General features: G+C 45.7%; 1 protein-coding gene across 2 annotated transcripts; it reads left to right on the plus strand.

The window, feature by feature from the left end:
* The first annotated feature begins 13,078 nt into the window (after positions 1-13,078).
* Positions 13,079-17,187, plus strand: LOC123513194 (uncharacterized protein K02A2.6-like). Of its 2 annotated transcripts, none has more exons than XM_045270176.1 (2): positions 13,079-13,620; positions 15,751-17,187. In XM_045270176.1, exons 1-2 carry the CDS (start codon positions 13,296-13,298, stop codon positions 16,434-16,436), a joined length of 1,011 nt encoding a protein of 336 aa, XP_045126111.1. In that variant the 5' UTR covers positions 13,079-13,295; the 3' UTR covers positions 16,437-17,187. The 2 variants fall into 2 exon arrangements, with proteins under 2 accessions (XP_045126111.1, XP_045126112.1); XM_045270177.1 differs by having other exon boundaries at positions 13,082-13,247.

The following is a 17,187-nucleotide window of genomic DNA, read 5'->3' on the forward strand; positions in this document are numbered from 1 at the left end:
CATCTCAAGGGGTGTTTGGGCCTCTGTGATGATATACCTGGAGGTGTTGCCTTGACGCTCCTTGTGTGTAGCCAGTGAATACAAACATTTTTTTTTTTATTCAAATCAGAAAGAAACATCGTGACTGTGACGTCCTATCTATGGCATTGCTCGCGATCTTTTAACTTTTTTCATGGTCATCTTCACCTTCATTTTCATTCGTATATCACCTCAGTGTGGTATTAGTTTTTTTTATTCATATGTTTATTCCGCACACTCTATATGTGCGCATAGGATTTCGATCAGTCAATCCCTCACTCATTGTTATTACTTGGATTTTCTGTACTTTATATCGGTAATTGAAATTTGAATTGATTTTATTATGTAGCGATGACAAAGTAACATAACGCCGGATAGGATTACAAAAGAGTGTTACATTTTTCCACAGAGAAACACCTTTCAGCCAGAACTGACCCAGAATCAAACTGGTAGACTATTTTTAAACAAGCTGATCATTATTCCGCAAACTACCTGACAAGTTTTAACAGAACAATTCCTGGATCACCTTATAGCAAGCACAGCAGTTCTGTCGATGCGATACAACTTCCACGCTTATAGTATCTGACGGAAACTTAGCCATTGGTGGAGCTGGTTGAGTTACGAGGGGCTGTCGTCAGATTTATGAGGAGCGCGTGTCCGTCCGTGGCTCCGTGTCTTGCTCTATACCCACTGCTAGATATTCATGCCGCCCACCCATTTGCGCGACTCTATATACAGAGGGCTTTTAATGCCTCTGTAAAATGTATGGGTTTTAATATCGCCACAACTATTTACAGTACCATCACGGTGCAATCCGTCACTGAATTTATTGAAAAGCTTTGACGTGGGATGGATAACTGGCTTATTTTTCATTGTTTACGGGGATCATATGAGGGTGAGCCGCGTTGAGTGATAATGGGAGAGCCTGGTAAGTGGCCGCGGGCCTCACTGATCTGCATGTGTGTGTGTGTGTGTGTGTGTGTGTGTGTGTGTGTGTGTGTGTGTGTCTTGCGGATAGGTTAAGTCAGCTGTTCCGGCACGTTGGTGTGACGCACGGGGCCCAGTGACCCCAGACCGTCACACACTTCTCAGGTGCTGTCGCTAATTAGTATCCTGCATGTATTCGATCATTACCTTCCCTCACCGCCTCCTTCCTCGTTTCCTCCCTCCTTCCCTTCCACCCTCCTCATCCGCCGCCTAATGGACTCCTTGATCTCGGCTTAATATTCCCATCGGACGGTGAGCCGCTAAGGGCTGAGGAATTCATTAGCCGGCACCCGATCTGCTCATGTTGGGGAGGACACAGAGCAGCCCTTGGCGCGGCCCCTGCTGATGCGTCCTGCTAGATCCTCATCCCACATGTTGGCTCTGTTTCCTAAGACCCTGCCTGGAAGCGAGGGATGATGGAATATCTAGTCCGATGGATAGAAAAGGAGGGAAAGAAGAAAAAAAGGTTTGTAGAGTGACGTGTGCTATGGCGCTGAGAGGTGAGTGAGCTGCAGGTGATGGGAAGGAAGTAGGCGGGAGGCTGCCGGAATATTCTTGCCGAAAGGAAACGGTAGGTTTTCGCGTCGTGAGATGTGTTCCTGGCGGGTGAGTGAAGGCGTCATTTGCTGTGTGTGTGTGTGTGTGTGTGTGTGTGTGTGTGTGTGTGTGTGTGTGTGTGTGTGTGTGTGTGTGTGTGTGTGTGTGTGTGTGTGTGTGTGTGTGTGTGTGTGTGTGTGTGTGTGTGTGTGTGTGTGTGTGTGTGTGCATGATATATTCCACGCTACTCATCCTCACTTTGTTGAAGTACAGTGCTAAACAAGAAAGTAACTCCGAGAAATCGGGGAGGTGTTGACTGTTGAGAGATGAAAGAGGTAGCAGGATCTCCCTACCGCCAATGAAAGTGTCGAGAGAAGCTCACTACAAGTGTTTCGGAGTTACTATCTCGGTCAGCTTTGGCAACATGAAATAGTCTTAGCAGTAGTGTGGCCAACTGTACAATTGCTTTTAACTTGTCTCGTTTTTTTTTTTCATATCTGTTTAGTGAACGTAGATGATATCCTCGTGTCCAGCGGTAAGGCCTGTCGTTGCACTGACTAGCCCATTTATATGCAGATTGAATAGCCCTGCTTACTTACCGCGGCCCCGCTCCGTTTCCCTCACGCCGAACTGTTTCCACCTTCTGCGTGTGTTATGACATTTCTTTGTTTGCCTCGACATTCGTGCTAATCCCATTTCCTCACGCCCTTCGAGGATCAGGTTCGTTCACGCCCTTCTTGCTCCCCCATCTCCTTTTCATTTCACCTCTTGGTTATTAGCAGTGAGTCAGCGACGCCGCGGCACGTCTAGCAAAGCCCCGCGTGAGACTGCAAATGAGACGGAATGAGGTGTGTTTATTGCATTGTCAGCCTCGTCATTCCGTGGCGTGTGCTGTGAGTGTGGCAGTGGAGGATGTAGACTTCCCTCACATCTTCCCTACTCTCACTTCTCATCTGTTATCCTCATTTACACATTCATTCTTCACCCTGGCCTCCTCATAATCTCATATCTTCACACCACATTTTTTTTGAGCTCTCCACTCATCCATCCTCATCAACGCTGCATCCTCCGCCGCCATGCACCTCGTTCCTTTCGACCCCCGAAAGCCTACACTCGGCTCACATGTCCTCGCGGAATTTACTCACTCGGTATAATCAGAGCAGGAGGTGGCATGAGGGCCGCTGTTTCAGGTGTCGCCAGGTAATGGACGATGATTGCCGCTCCCCCGCTCCACGCCAGGCATCACGCGGTTCCTCACGCAATACCTGCAGAGATCACGGTCATGCGCACACACACACACACACACACACACACACACACACACACACACACACACACACACACACACACACACACAAAAAAAAACTCTCTCTCTCTCTCTCTCTCTCTCTCTCTCTCTCTCTCTCTCTCTCTCTCTCTCTCTCTCTCTCTCTCTCTCTCTCTCTCTCTCTCTCTCTCTCTCTCTCTCTTGTCTGTATTCTTTCAGTATATTTGTGAAAAAAGAAGAAAAAGAAATTAAGCTTCATACATAGAGAGAGAAAGCCACAGAAAAGTGCGAAATCATTAAAAAGGCAATGAAAATAACGAGTACAAAGCAATATTTCTGGGGCAACAGCGGCTCAATTACCGACACACACACACACACACACACACACACACACACACACACACACACACACACACACACACACACACACACACACACACACACACACACACGCACACACTCTGTTATCATCGACAATTACGTCAAACTTGATCACAACACACCCTCTTCTCATCAACAGCATTTTCATCGCATTAATATTTTTCTCTCCATCAAAACGGTCCCGTGAGCAGCTTTAAAGGAGAGTCTCGCCACCACCCAACACATCATTAATCACTGCACCTCCACCCACATCCCTCCTTTACCACGACCCTCCACTCACCCAACGTTCGGCTTCCATACACTTTTTTTTTCTTATATTTTCCCTAACCTCCTTACCACAGCCGCCTACATTCCATTCTCCTCTCATTCCTTTCATTATTCCTTCGTCTTTCCTCCTCCCGCTCCAGCACACTCCATTAAGCCTTCCCCACACGTCCAGGCGTCACTCCCCTCTCGCTTTCTCTCTTTCACCTCGTCACTTTAGCTCAACTTCATACTCCCCCCAACCTGTTCCATCTCAGCACCCGTCCATTGTTTCTGAAAGCCACATCTCAGTTTGCCTGACACCCATACCCTCCACGCACGGCAGCTCTCCATCCCTCCTTCCACACAGTGACTTCTTAGATTTCCTATGATTGATGGTATCGTTTGGAGACCTCCCTAATTACTTCCCTGTGGGAAAGAAAGGTTTAAGGCACACTCAGTTATGGTCGGAATAGCTGCTGACCTGTATGTGCCATTCGCCCCTATGTGCTATGAGTATATCAATTGAACATGTAAATATATTCTAAACGGTAGCAAACTGTATCAAAGTCGCAATAGGAAAACATTAGCGTTGGGGAACGGTCGCTCATCCATTCCACGATAACTAGAGAGTTACCCATTAAGTGATATGAAAGCTGAGATGCTGATTATGAAACATCCATTTAAGTATTTACTTTTTGAAAGCAAGAAGTCTCATCAAAGCAAGTTATTAGATAACAACTCCATAACTACACTTCTTAACGGAGGAACTATGAATAGCAAAAACACTCAGAATGTTATGAGTGAGGCTTTGTAGACAGTGTTTTCGGAGCTTAATTGATTGGGAGTCTCCATAAACAAAGTCTTTTCTCCGCTCAGTGCTCAATACCTTTGCATAAATCAAGGCAGCCCTCACACCTCAGCTGAAGTGCTCTCAACATTGCAGCAGCGAAATGAGATGTGGCATGGTGTTTATCATCTTTTTTTTTTTCATGTAAGAACGGTTTGGCCAACGGTAACCAAAAATTTGTGAAAAAAAAGTCCACGAAATGCAACCTTACGGTAAAGAAACAGAGGTTGAAGACAGTCAGTTAGAGAAGCGCATCTCATACTTGAGCAAACAGAGATTTTGTACACAGTCAGCAACTATGGTGTGAGAACTGGCGGATCCGGTTCAGACTACCTAACTTCATAGATGCCGGTTTAGCAACACGAGATGTGAAATATCCGGATTAGATTTTCTAGTAAATCATAGATATGCATTGTAAAAGAGACAACAGTTGGGTGCAGTAGAGGATGACGTTTAAAATCTTCTTTCAACAGTTGTATTTTGTAAGTAATTTTGAAATAGGATTCCGGTTATTGATAGCATCAGAGCAGGAAGACTAGAAGGATTTCGTGATAAGTGAAGGGAAACAATATTACCTGAGCGATAGCAGAATATTTACGGTACTCATAGCATTGTCTAGCGAGAGTTAGAGTAACTATAAGTATTGCAGACATAGGATGGGAAGGGTTCGGGACGAGGTAACACTATACCAACGCCAGTTTACTGTTTCGTGTACTGGTAACACTATAGCGATAAGAGTATAGCGCCTAATGTATTGCCAACATTGCAGCGGCGGGAAAGTGCTGTAAGTATCGGAAACATAGTGTTTTAAGGAATGGTGGAAGTTAATAGGTTCACTGCACCGGATCGGAGTAAAGTTTCTTTTTTTGTGTTTGTGACATTCTTAACAAATAAAAGTTGAAACATTTCCGTTAACATTTTGAATAGTAGGAAATGATGAAACCTTGAAATGAAACAGGTGTGGGTAGTGTTACAAATATCAAAACATTTTATGCTTTCCAGTGCAATGATATCAGTGTCGTAACAGGAGTTTTTATTCCTTAACACCGAGCACGTCCTCTCACTCGTTGCGTAATTACCACCACTGAACCACCACCATAAACATGTTGCATCAACAGGTGCAGCTTTGTAACCACCTTATTTATACACAATTTTCATAACAATATAATTTTACCACCACCAGTGTCAATTTTGCTTCCTTATAGTTAAAACAGTTTGTACACTTTAAGTTTGTCATTGCAAGAGAAAATGTTTGTAGTAAAAGGATAAATATTGATAAACAGCCCGTTATCAATATATTTGTGGGTTTTTTTTTCTTTTGAGTTTAGCATACACCCCACAGTAAAAACCAAACCAAAACATTAGTATCATAATTTTTTTTTTACCATTCTACAGTAATACCAAAAACGTATGTTTCGAGTAACATTTTATTTTTACCTATATTGCGTGTTTGTGTGAGCATTCTAACCCAGCATTTCTGCATCATAGCATGTGTTAAACATTACAAAGTGGCACCAAAATGGTTATTCAACACTTCAAATCAACATCATGAGGTACACATAATTTTTCTCTCATGTGTGTGTGTGTGTGTGTGTGTGTGTGTGTGTGTGTGTGTGTGTGTGTGTGTGTGTGTGTGTGTGTGTGTGTGGTTCACTTATTTTGCACCAAAACCATTATCTCTTTTCTTCATTCCAAACACCCATTTTTCTCTTGCTTGACTCTGAGTGCCTTGAACATACTCCCACTACAAATACTACAAATACCCCATACACTTTATCACGCCTTGAGCCCCACCCCGCCAAGTACTCTCATCCACCGTAATAATACTCCCTACGCTACTAAAGCCTTATCTACACCCCATACTCGCCCTCTTTCAAATAGTAAAGCGTTATCTGTGCCCTAAAAATTCCCTTCCGGCAGTTGCATCTCACTAACACCACCAACACTTTTCTCCCCTATCGTGCCAGTGCTGCCAACGCCTAAAAAAAAACATTCTTTTCGTATCCCTCCATTCCTACCAACGTTGTAAACTTTCCTTCCTCCTTTCGCATCGCTTTACTGTTGGCATTGCTCTACGTAAGGTGACTTGTGAAGAGGGAAGCTTTTTTTCATGTATTTTTTCAGGGTTCACTGCAGGGTTGAAAGGTGTATAGAGTAACTTCTGTCAGGATGGAAAGGGTGGAATGCAGCTTCAGCTACTTAGGAGTGTTGTAACGAAAATTATAGCAACAGCAGAGTGGTTATAAGAAGGAAGGAAAATTAGGATACTTATAAGAAAGAAATTATTTCAATAAGATTGGTGAAGATTTGTATATTTCTTTATCAATCTATTTACTTATCTATATATCTATCTGTCTATCTATCTATCTGTCTTTGTATATGTCTGTCTATTCCTGCCCCTCTGTCTGTCTGTCCACCTGTCTTTTTTTATCTATCTCTTGATGTATATCTATCTTTCTGTGTGCATGTATCTCTCTCTCTCTCTCTCTCTCTCTCTCTCTCTCTCTCTCTCTCTCTCTCTCTCTCTCTCTCTCTCTCTCTCTCTCTCTCTCTCTCTCTCTCTCTCTCTCTCTCTCTCTCTCTCTCTCTCTCTCTCTCTCTCTCTCTCTCTCTCTCTCTCTCTCTCTCTCTCATACTATTGATACAGAAAGAGAGAGAGAGAGAGAGAGAGAGAGAGAGAATTGTTTGAAGCCTCTGTGTCAGCCTTTTCTTTGTTCGTCCTCTCCGTTTTCTGATTTTATGACACGAAATAAAATAAAAAGATGAATCGGCCACAAAGGGTAAAGAGAAAGGAATGAACGAGAGGGAGGCAGTGAGGCAGGAACGAGAGAACTTTTAAAAGTCGGAGATAAGAAAAGTAGTAAGAGAAAATGGATAAAATGGACCAAAAGATGAGGAGGAGAAAGAGGAAGGGGGAGATGGGGAGGCGGACTAAAAAAAAGTATTAATGAAACGGAAGAAAAAAGTTTAGAGAAAATTAAGTAAAAGATAATGTGTAAGTAAAATAGAAATATGCATAATTGAAACCAAAATACCGTTCGCCTTGATGATGAAATAAAGTAAACTCAACAAATTCAAGAAAGGAGCCAAAATAAAAAAAACACGATTCGATAAAATAAAGATAAACGCGGCAGATGGAGATGACCAATCAACCTTTGACTTTCCCCTCTCCCCACGCAAGAATGTTAGTCCCCCGTGACCCAGCATCCATTGCTGCGTGCACTCAGAGGAAGGCGGGGAGCAGGAGAGCAGGAGAGCAGGAGAGCAGCAGTGCAGGACGATGGCAAGGAATGGGGTGGAATACCTCCGTACTGGCCATCTCATCCCCTCATCTTTTATTTCCACCACACTCTCATTTCCCTGTAAATGGTAAAGGAGAAGACACAAAATAAGAATCTATTTTTTTTTTCTTCCTCCCCTAATATACTTTCGTTCTTCTGGAAATTGCGGGACACAAATAAGAAACGAAATAAGGTGGCGGGCCGCGGGAAGTGTTGAGGTGGCGAGCAGCGGCAGGGATCCCAAAGGCGGAGTTTTAAGATCAAATTCCCACGCCCGCTGCCGCTGGTCTTGCGGACGCCCCTCTTTGCATATGTAAGTTTTTGACAAGTCCAAATCCTTTTCAGGGGGGAGGAGGAGGAGGAGGAGAAGGGCCAAGAGACAGAGGAGGAGGAGGAGGAGGAGGAGGAGGAGGAGGAATGTACTGTTAAGGAGTTAAAAGAATAGAAGAAAGATGAGTTCGAGGAAGATAAGAGTACAAGTAAGTTTCATGACAAAATACAATGAAATTCTTTTTTTTTTTTTTTTCAATCTGTTTTAGACAAGAAAATATCATCCTTAAGTTTGGACGTTTAAATCTCTCTCTCTCTCTCTCTCTCTCTCTCTCTCTCTCTCTCTCTCTCTCTCTCTCTCTCTCTCTCTCTCTCTCTCTCTCTCTCTCTCTCTCTCTCTCTCTCTCTCTCTCTCTCTCTCTCTCTCTCTCTCTCTCTCTCTCTCTCTCTCTCTCTCTCTCTCTCTCTCTCTCTCTCTCTCTCTCTCTCTCTCTCTCTCTCTCTCTCTCTCTCTCTCTCTCTCTCTCTCTCTCTCTCTCTCTCTCTCTCTCTCTCTCTCTCTCTCTCTCTCTCTCTCTCTCTCTCTCTCTCTCTCTCTCTCACACACACACACACACACACACACACACACACACACACACACACACACACACACACAATTCATCTTCCTGTACATCTAATGTAAGAGATTCTTTATACGTTCTTTCATCAAAGTTATAGTTAAAGCGGAAGAGAGGAAAGGGAAAAGGAAAGCTTCTTCTCGCGTCTCCGCGTGTGCCTATCCTCAAAGATTACCACCACTTGCTGTAATGAACGTTATGAGAGAGAGAGAGAGAGAGAGAGAGAGAGAGAGAGAGATGAATATTTGGATTTGTTGCATTGCCTCCTATTTTTCATATCTGTCATAGTGGAAATTAAACAAAACCACACACACACACACACACACACACACACACACACACACACACACACACACACACACACACACACACACACACACACACACACACACACACGCGAGAAAAATCAACAACACATCCCAGTTTCCAGTTACCGAAGTAATCAACCAGATGAACCGAAATTCCGAGACGCACCATAAATAAGGGAAAAAATATATCCCGGGAAAAAAGAAGATTAAAAAAGATACACTGAAACTGCCTCCTCCTCCTCCTCCTCCTCTTCCTCCTCCTCCTCCTCCTCCTCCTCCTCTCCTCCTCCTCCTCCTCCTCCTCCTCCTCCTCCTCCTCCTCCTCCTCCTCCTCCTCCTCCTACGACTACTACTACTACTACTACTACTACTTCTGTTATGGCAGCAACTGCTATTACTACTATTGATACTTCTGACTATTTTTCACCTATTCCTCCTTTTCTTGTTCTTCTCCTCCTCCTCCTTTTCATCCTCCTATTCCTTCTCTTCTTCCTCCTCCTCCTCCTCCTCCTCCTCCTCCTCCTCCTCCTCCTCCTCCTCCTCTTCCTCCTCCTCCTCTTCTTCCTCCTCCTCTTAATGGAAGTTTTCAAAATTTTTAAAGGATGTAACAACTTTGACGCTAATAAGAATTTTATCATTGATCATTCTAACATCACAATGAATATCGGATTTAAGATTACACCCAAACGCTTCAAGTCTTACAAAGCCAAGCACTTTTCTTTAACAGAATTGTTAATATCTGGAATAAACTTCCTTCAGAAATTGTAAACAGGAATTCTGTTGCATCATTCTAAAATAAATCTGAGAAATATTTGAAACTCGACCACCAATAAGTTCTCTTCTGTTCGAACAATTACACACGTAACTACTAACGATATTATTGTTTTGTATATATATATTTTTTTTTTTTTTCAGATAGACATATAGAGTTCACCGTAGAGTTGATAATAGAATCCACTTTCATCTTTTTCTGTGAAAACTTCATGTCAGTTTTTCCATACTATTTTCATTGCCAGCGAAAGCTAGAGGGAGTAGTGGGTGGGGAGAAACCTTCTCCTGTGCTGCCCTGTCTCTCTTTCCTGTAGGTAGTTGAAAATAATTACCAAGCAGCTTTGAAAGGATCAAGAGGTCTGATGCTGTTTGTGTTTCCTTTGTATTCCTTTGTATTCCTCTTTTTCCTCCTTCGGCAGTAGATATACCGTAAACAACACCTGCGTCTCAGCGTCACATTACCACTAGACACACACACACACACACACACACACACACACACACACACACACACACACACACACACACACATGAGATCTCATCCAGTAAGGCCACAAGGTGCAATACAGTGTTATACTTTGTTCTCCGCCGCAATGGATGGTACAAGCCGGACTTACGCCTCAGATAAGGTGAACAATTTACTGTTTAATATTGGTGAACCGACGATAACTCTTCCTGAAAAATACTGGAGCGCCTGATTGGAAAGGAAGAGTAATGGGCTGGAATGTTTGGGGTAGGAGTTGTGGGGTTATGCTGGCTGGTGTGGATGCTGGCTGGTGTCGGCGGTGTGTGGTGTGGGAGAGGCCTGTGTGCTGTGTGGGCGGCGTGTGAATGAATGCAGGACTCTGGTATGCTTCCCCCTGGTCTGGGTAAATATACTGTAAGGGTGTGATACTGAATGCTGGTTAGTTGATAAGGGTCTGTCTGTGTGTGTGTGTGTGTGTGTGTGTGTGTGTGTGTGTGTGTGTGTGTGTGTGTGTGTGTGTGTGTGTGTGTAGAATATAGTTACCTGCTATAGCTCGAAGAGTAAACATTCAATTAATTTCTCTAACTAAATTCTTCCATGCTCCTCCTCCTCTTCTTCTTCTCCTCCTCCTCCTCCTCCTCCTCCTCCTCCTCCTCCTCCTCCTCCTCCTCCTCCTCCTCCTCCTCCTCCTCCTCCTCCTCCTCCTCCTCCTCCTCCTCCTCCTCCTCCTCCTCCTCCTAGCTTTCTCAAATCCTTTTTCTGTGTCCTTTTCCTCTGTTCGCTCATCTTCTGTATCCCATTCTACTAGTCATTCAGCAACTATCATAGACCACATCTGGACAAACGACATTGATCATTATATTTCCAGTGGAATATTATATAACTCAATCAGTGACCATTTACCTATTTTTAGCTCATTTTACATGAAGAACAATAGTAGCCCTCAATCAGTAACTCTCATTAATAGGAAATTTACAGGTGAAGAGGTAAATGCCTTTAAACTCAATTTATCTCGCTATGACTGGCAACTAAATTCAACAAATTGTGATGTAAATTATCTTTTTAACCGGTATATAGAGAAATTTATTGAACTTTGCAACCTACACTTTACTGTATCTACTACCGTAATTAACGAAAAACACTTCGGCAAGCCATACATCACACCAGCTATTCTCCTATTAATTAAGCAACGCAATAAACTACAAGCACTTTACGCCAAATGGCCCTTAACGTATGAAACAACTTTTAAATGTTTCAGAAATAAAGTGACATCCATCATAAGATCAGCCAAGGAAAATTATTATAAGAACAAATTAAGAGACTGTGCTGGAGATGCAAAGAAGACCTGGAGAACTATTAATAGCTTAATGGGAAAAACGTATCCGAAATCTCCACCATCATTTCACTTTAATGGAGGTACTATTACTAATAATTATGATGTGGCGAAAGCATTTAATGATTATTTTAGCAGTATAGGTAATTTACTTGCCAATAACATCCAAGATATACAGCCTCCTTTCAACACGTATCTTCCTGAACCTGTCCCTTACTCTTTTTATTTAAGACCTACGACACTGGCTGAAGTTAAATCTGTAATTCTTAATATGAAAATCTCTACTCCCGGCCATGATGAAATTCACTCAAAAATTATTATCCAATGTTGTGACATCATTTCACCGTTTCTAGTATTTATAATAAATAAGTCATTTCTGGAGGGAACGTTTCCACATCACTTGCAGATCGCGCGTGTTGTCCCTGTCTTTAAGAAAGGTGACAACTCTCTACCACAGAATTACAGACCAATCTCCATTTTGCCCAGCTTCAGTAAAATTTTGGAGAAAATAATGGTTGTAAGGCTTACGGACTACCTCACAAATAATTCAATTCTTTCGTCATCCCAGTATGGTTTTCTCCCAAAGTTCTCTACAGAGTTAGCAGTTTACAGTCTTTGTCAAGATATATACAATGCAATGGATAACAAATTATTTCAGTTAACTGTGTTCTGTGATCTTACTAAGGCATCTTACTACATAAACTGCATTGTTACGGAATACGTGGTATTGCTAACAACTGGTTTAAAAGCTACCTATCCCATAGAAAACAATACACCACTTTTAACAATGCCTCATCTCCTTGTACTAACGTCACATGTGGGGTTCCTCAGGGATCAATCCTTGGCCCTATACCTTTTGAATTTATATTAATGACATCACCCGCAGCAGCAACAAATTAAGCTTTTTACTATTCGCTGATGACACAACTATCTCTATTCAAGGATCTAGTCTTGAAAGTATCACTCACACTTTAAATACAGAGTTGTCGAAAGTCTCTAATTGGATCAAGAGCAATAAACTAACCTTAAATATCAATAAAACTAGTTTCATGGTTTCCAATCCAAATGGAAAGAACACATTGAATGTGAGGAGTGACGCTCCGAAGTATGGAACGTATACGTGGAGCTCGAACACACACACAATGGAGTTATGCTCCGCACCTCGCGACGCTCCGCACTTGCGCTTCGTGACGGTGAACTCCGAACCCGTGAAAGCTGATGTGGGAACCTCGGCTAACACACCTGGACAGACATACGCCAGCTCCAGCACCCAGTCGCATCTCCAGTCCCCAGCTGCTATATCCTACAACCCTGTACTACGAAGCTGTAGTAAATTCCACATTGCTGACGTATATTATTACTCGCCACATGGCGCAGTGAGTAAGATCATGGAGACAAGAGGACAAGCGACGGCAGCGCAGACGCTGGACAACCTGACGGCGCTAATCGAAGGTCAACAGGAGCAAGCTAGCGAGGACCGACGACTGCTACGGGAACAGAACGCCACCATACAGCAGTTGATGTCCCAGATACTGGTGCCTCGTTCGAATGATGCGACAGATGGGGACGCCACTACCCTGCAGCCAGCGCCACGACGCCACGTCAGTCGACCACACGCACAACCGGTACTCAAGTGTCTCTTGACTCCTCTCTACGTGAATTCCAGGTATGGCGTGGTCCGACTATGAAAAGCTTCTACAGCTTCATGACCAGCCGGTGCGGACGTAGTTGGCGCACTTCCGCTCGTGCTTCACCCTTGAGATGCGTGGGAAGTTGGCGCACGCTGTCGGGATTTTAGAGGACGACAACAACACGCCAGTCGGTGATATCCTCATCCTCGTCCATGCACACTTCGAAAGGCAGCGCAACGTGACCTTTCGTCGTGTGAAGTTCGAGGAACGCCGCCAGGGTACCGGTGAGTCGTTTGATGATTTTTACGTCTCCCTTAAAGAGCTAGGTGACAATGCTGAGGTGTGACGAGTGCTTAGACTCGTGTTTGGTTACTCGCATCACCTCTGGGGTTGTAAATCAGTCCCTACGGAGGAAGTTACTGGCCATTGATCCACCTCCAGACCTTCCTGATGTTCTACGACTGTGCCGCAGTGAAGAATCTGCCATGAAGACCGAGACTGACCTTGACAATGCTGGGAACGTTGTAAAACGGATCTCCACCAACAAGCGCCGCCCTCGGAGTGCTTCACGTGGTCGTCAGATGGGTGCAACGAGGTGCACAGGCTGTGGAGGTTCACCGCACCCGCAAGGGCGTCTCAAGCAGTGCAAAGCATGGGGTAAGCAGTGTAGCAACTGTGGTATTACAGGACATTTTAACAGTGTGTTCCAGGAGGCGCGCAGGCGACAGCACGGGTGAGTCCGCTCATGCTCCGAGCAGAAAAACCGCCCGCAGTTTACGCGTTCGAGACATGCATCTCACAGCACCGGAACGTCGAGCTCCGAAGGTGTTCATCCGAGTCTCCAGCTCGGAGGTCCCAGTTGCTGCCCACTGCAAGCTTCAGTTTACACCTGACACCGGAGCTGAGGTGACTGCCATTGGCTTGCGGCAACTTCACCTTCTGGGCCTCAGTGAAGGCAATCTTTCCAGGTGCCAGGAGGAGGTGACGACAGCTGGTAAGAAGCGTCTGAATAATGCTGGGAAGTTTAGGGCTACCTTGACCCTTGGCACAGCTGTGGTTGACACCAATATCAATGTGTTCCGTGATATTGATGACGCTCTACTTTCTTGGTACGACGCCCGTGATTTGCGCATCATCCATGCCACTTACCCCACCAGATATCATCAGTGAGCTGCAGTTCTACAGCTTCAGTCGATGCTGAAGAACAACAGATCGAGGAGGGGCTACAGACTCTCTTGCAAGAGTTTCCAGACGTACTGGTGGATCCTGACGACCTCGGTGACGGTGTGGTACTGAGCACCATGGTTGGACCGCCCATGGAGATCCACCTGCGACCTGACGCAACGCCCTTTGCTCGCCACACCCCTAACGCCATCCCACTAGCCTGGCAGGAGGACACAAAGGCCATGCTGGACAAGATGGTGAACCAAGGCATCATCGAACCAGTTGGCAACCAAGTTTCTGCGTGGTGTCACCCAATGGTCATCACACCTAAGAAGTCTGGGGAATTCGCATCACAGTTGACCTATCAAAACTCAACCAGCAAGTCCTACGGCCCGCACATCCGTTCCCATCACCTCGTTCTGCCGTGATGCAAGTCTCGCATGGCGCGAAGTACTTCTCTACACTGGATGCTATGTGGGGTTATTGGCAGCTACCATTAGCAGAGGTATCACAGCCTCTCAACTTTCATAACTCCCTGGGGTCTCTACAAAATCCTCAGGACCTATGGGTTTTATTTCCACAGGTGATGAATTTTGCAGACGGGGTGACGCGGCATTGGAAGACCTCGAGAACTGCACTAAGGTTGTGGACGACGTGCTTGTGTGGGACTCAAACCTATGAGGAGCACTTGCAGCACATACGCATTATTTTGGAGCTGCTTTCGGCAGCATCGCATCTCGATCAACAAGAAGAAATTCATCTTCGCCAGCTCCAGTATCCTTTTGTAGATACAACATCTCCCAGGATGGTATACAAGTAGATCCTGCCAAGGTGAGAGCGGTTGTTGAATTCCCTGTGCCTACAAATATCGCTCTGCTTAGGTAATTTCTAGGGCTCGTTAATCAGTTGGCTGATTTCTCCACGGAAATAGGTGCCGCTGACGTTCTTCGCGACCTCCTCAGCCCTAAGAAGGTATTCATATGGACGGAGAACCATGAAGAGTCGTTCGAGGCCGTGAAGCAGGCACTTTGCTCACCCCCTGTGCTGGCTCATTTTGACCCTACTTTACCCACAGCACTCCAGATGCCTCTCGTCTCAAGGGATTAGGTTACGCCCTCCTTCAGCAGCACAATGGCATGTGGAGGCTCATCCAGTGCGGGTCACGATTCCTAAGTGATGCCGAGACAAGATATGCCGTGATAGATCTGGAGTTGGTTGCTGTGGTATGGGTGTTAAAGAAATGTAAGATGTACCTCCTTGGTCTTCCTCATTTCCAGATAGTTGTTGATCACAAGCCGTTGATACCTATTCTGAATGACCACACCGAAAACCCCAGAATCCAGCGACTGAAGACGGCGTGTTACGCCTTTGCTGCAGTATGGCGAAAAGGGCAGGATCACGCCCTCCCCGACGCTCTTTCACGCGCCCCTATTGACAACCCGTTCGTTTCGGATTTGGATGCTGAGTCAGAGCTCTCCTATTGTGTCCGTACCTGTGTAAAGGTCAGAACATGTGATTTGGGAGCATCCTCAGACCCCTTTACTGACCCAGTCATCTCTGACTTCCGCAAAGCTGCTTGTGAGGATGATATTTATCAGCTCCTACTTTCTCATGTCTCCACAGGTTTCCCTGCTGACAAATTGGATGTTCCATCTACTCTCCTGGATTTCTGGAAGATTCGCGGCGACCTGGCGACGGAGGATGGACTAGTGTTGTATGGATCACGGCTCGTTGTGACTGCTTCCCTTAGGCGTCAAGTCCTCTCTCGCTTACACGACTCCCACAGGGGTATCGAAGCTACGAAGCGTCGGGCTCGTCAAGTTGTCTGGTGGCCCGGTATCAACAGCGATATTACCAGTTGCGTGAAGGCATGCCATGCCTGCCAGGAAGTGCTGCCATCACAACAAAAGGAACCTTTGATCTCCGACCCACTGCCCTCTCGCCCATTCGAAGATGTGTCTGCTGACCTGTTCACACACGCCGGTAAGGATTACCTCATTTACGCTGACCGCTTGTCAGGGTGGCCATGTGTTGCAGAGTATGGTCGAGAAGCATCGTCACGCACCACGACGAAACTGCTGTGCCGCATTTTTCGGGATGTGGGTGTACCAGTCCGCCTACGCTCAGATGGAGGACCTCAATTCACCAGCTCAACGTTCCGATCTTTTACACAGCGCTGGGGTATTAACCATGTTATGTCTTCCCCAGGATACCCTCAGTCCAATGGGCATGCCGAGGCCTTCGTCAAGGTGAAGTATCTCATTGCTAAGGTGTGTGCAACTGACGCCAGCGATGAGGCGGCCTTTTGACAGGGGCTTACTTGAGCTCCGGAACACTCCCCGTCCTGATGGCCGTTCCCCAGCTCAGGTGCTGTACGGTCACCCTCTCAGGTCTGCCGTGCCCGCACACAGGCGTGCCTTTGCGCCTGAGTGGCAAGTTGCTGCTGATGAATGTGATGCCAGATGGGCCGCAACGAGGAGAGAGTCGGAGAAGTATTACAACAAAAACGCCCGATCCTTGCCACCACTACACATCGGCGACCATGTGCGGCTACAGGACCGCGCCACCAAACGTTGGGACAAGATTGGTGTTGTGTTGGGAGGCACCGGGACTACCATGTGAAGCTCCCTAGTGGCAGAGTTTTCTGGAGAAACCGCCGTTTCATCCGGCCTACTCACTCATCCCTTAATGGATCTTCTTTCCCTCAGATAGTGACAGGAAGCAAGACCGTGTGTAAGCAAGAAGGTGCGGTTCTCGTTACCGCAGCGTCGCAGCACACGACCACGCCGGAGCCCGGATCGTCTTGTCCCGTAACAAGCCTGGGGAGGGAGATGTGAGGAGTGACGCTCCGAAGTATGTATACGTGGAGCTCCTAGGAGTTATGCTCTGCACCTCGCGACGCTCCGCACTTCGCTTCGTGACGGTGAACTCCGAACCCGTGAAAGCTGATGTGGGAACCTCGGCTAACACACCTGGACAGACACACGCCAGCTCCAGCACCCAGTCGCATCTCCAGTCTCCAGCTGCTGTATCCTACAACCCTGTACTACGAAGCTGTAG

The sequence above is a fragment of the Portunus trituberculatus genome, chromosome 35 (assembly GCF_017591435.1).
Source record: "Portunus trituberculatus isolate SZX2019 chromosome 35, ASM1759143v1, whole genome shotgun sequence".
NCBI classification, from domain to species: domain Eukaryota; kingdom Metazoa; phylum Arthropoda; class Malacostraca; order Decapoda; family Portunidae; genus Portunus; species Portunus trituberculatus.

What these genes read in the sequence shown, in the direction of transcription:
- LOC123513194 (XM_045270176.1), top strand. Translation starts at nt 13,296, where the DNA reads ATGCTGAGGTGTGACGAGTGCTTAGACTCGTGTTTGGTTACTCGCATC. An exon ending in CAAGCAGTGCAAAGCATGGG is followed by an intron (nt 13,621 to 15,750) that starts GTAAGCAGTGTA and finishes ATGTCTCCACAG; the next exon opens with GTTTCCCTGCTGACAAATTG.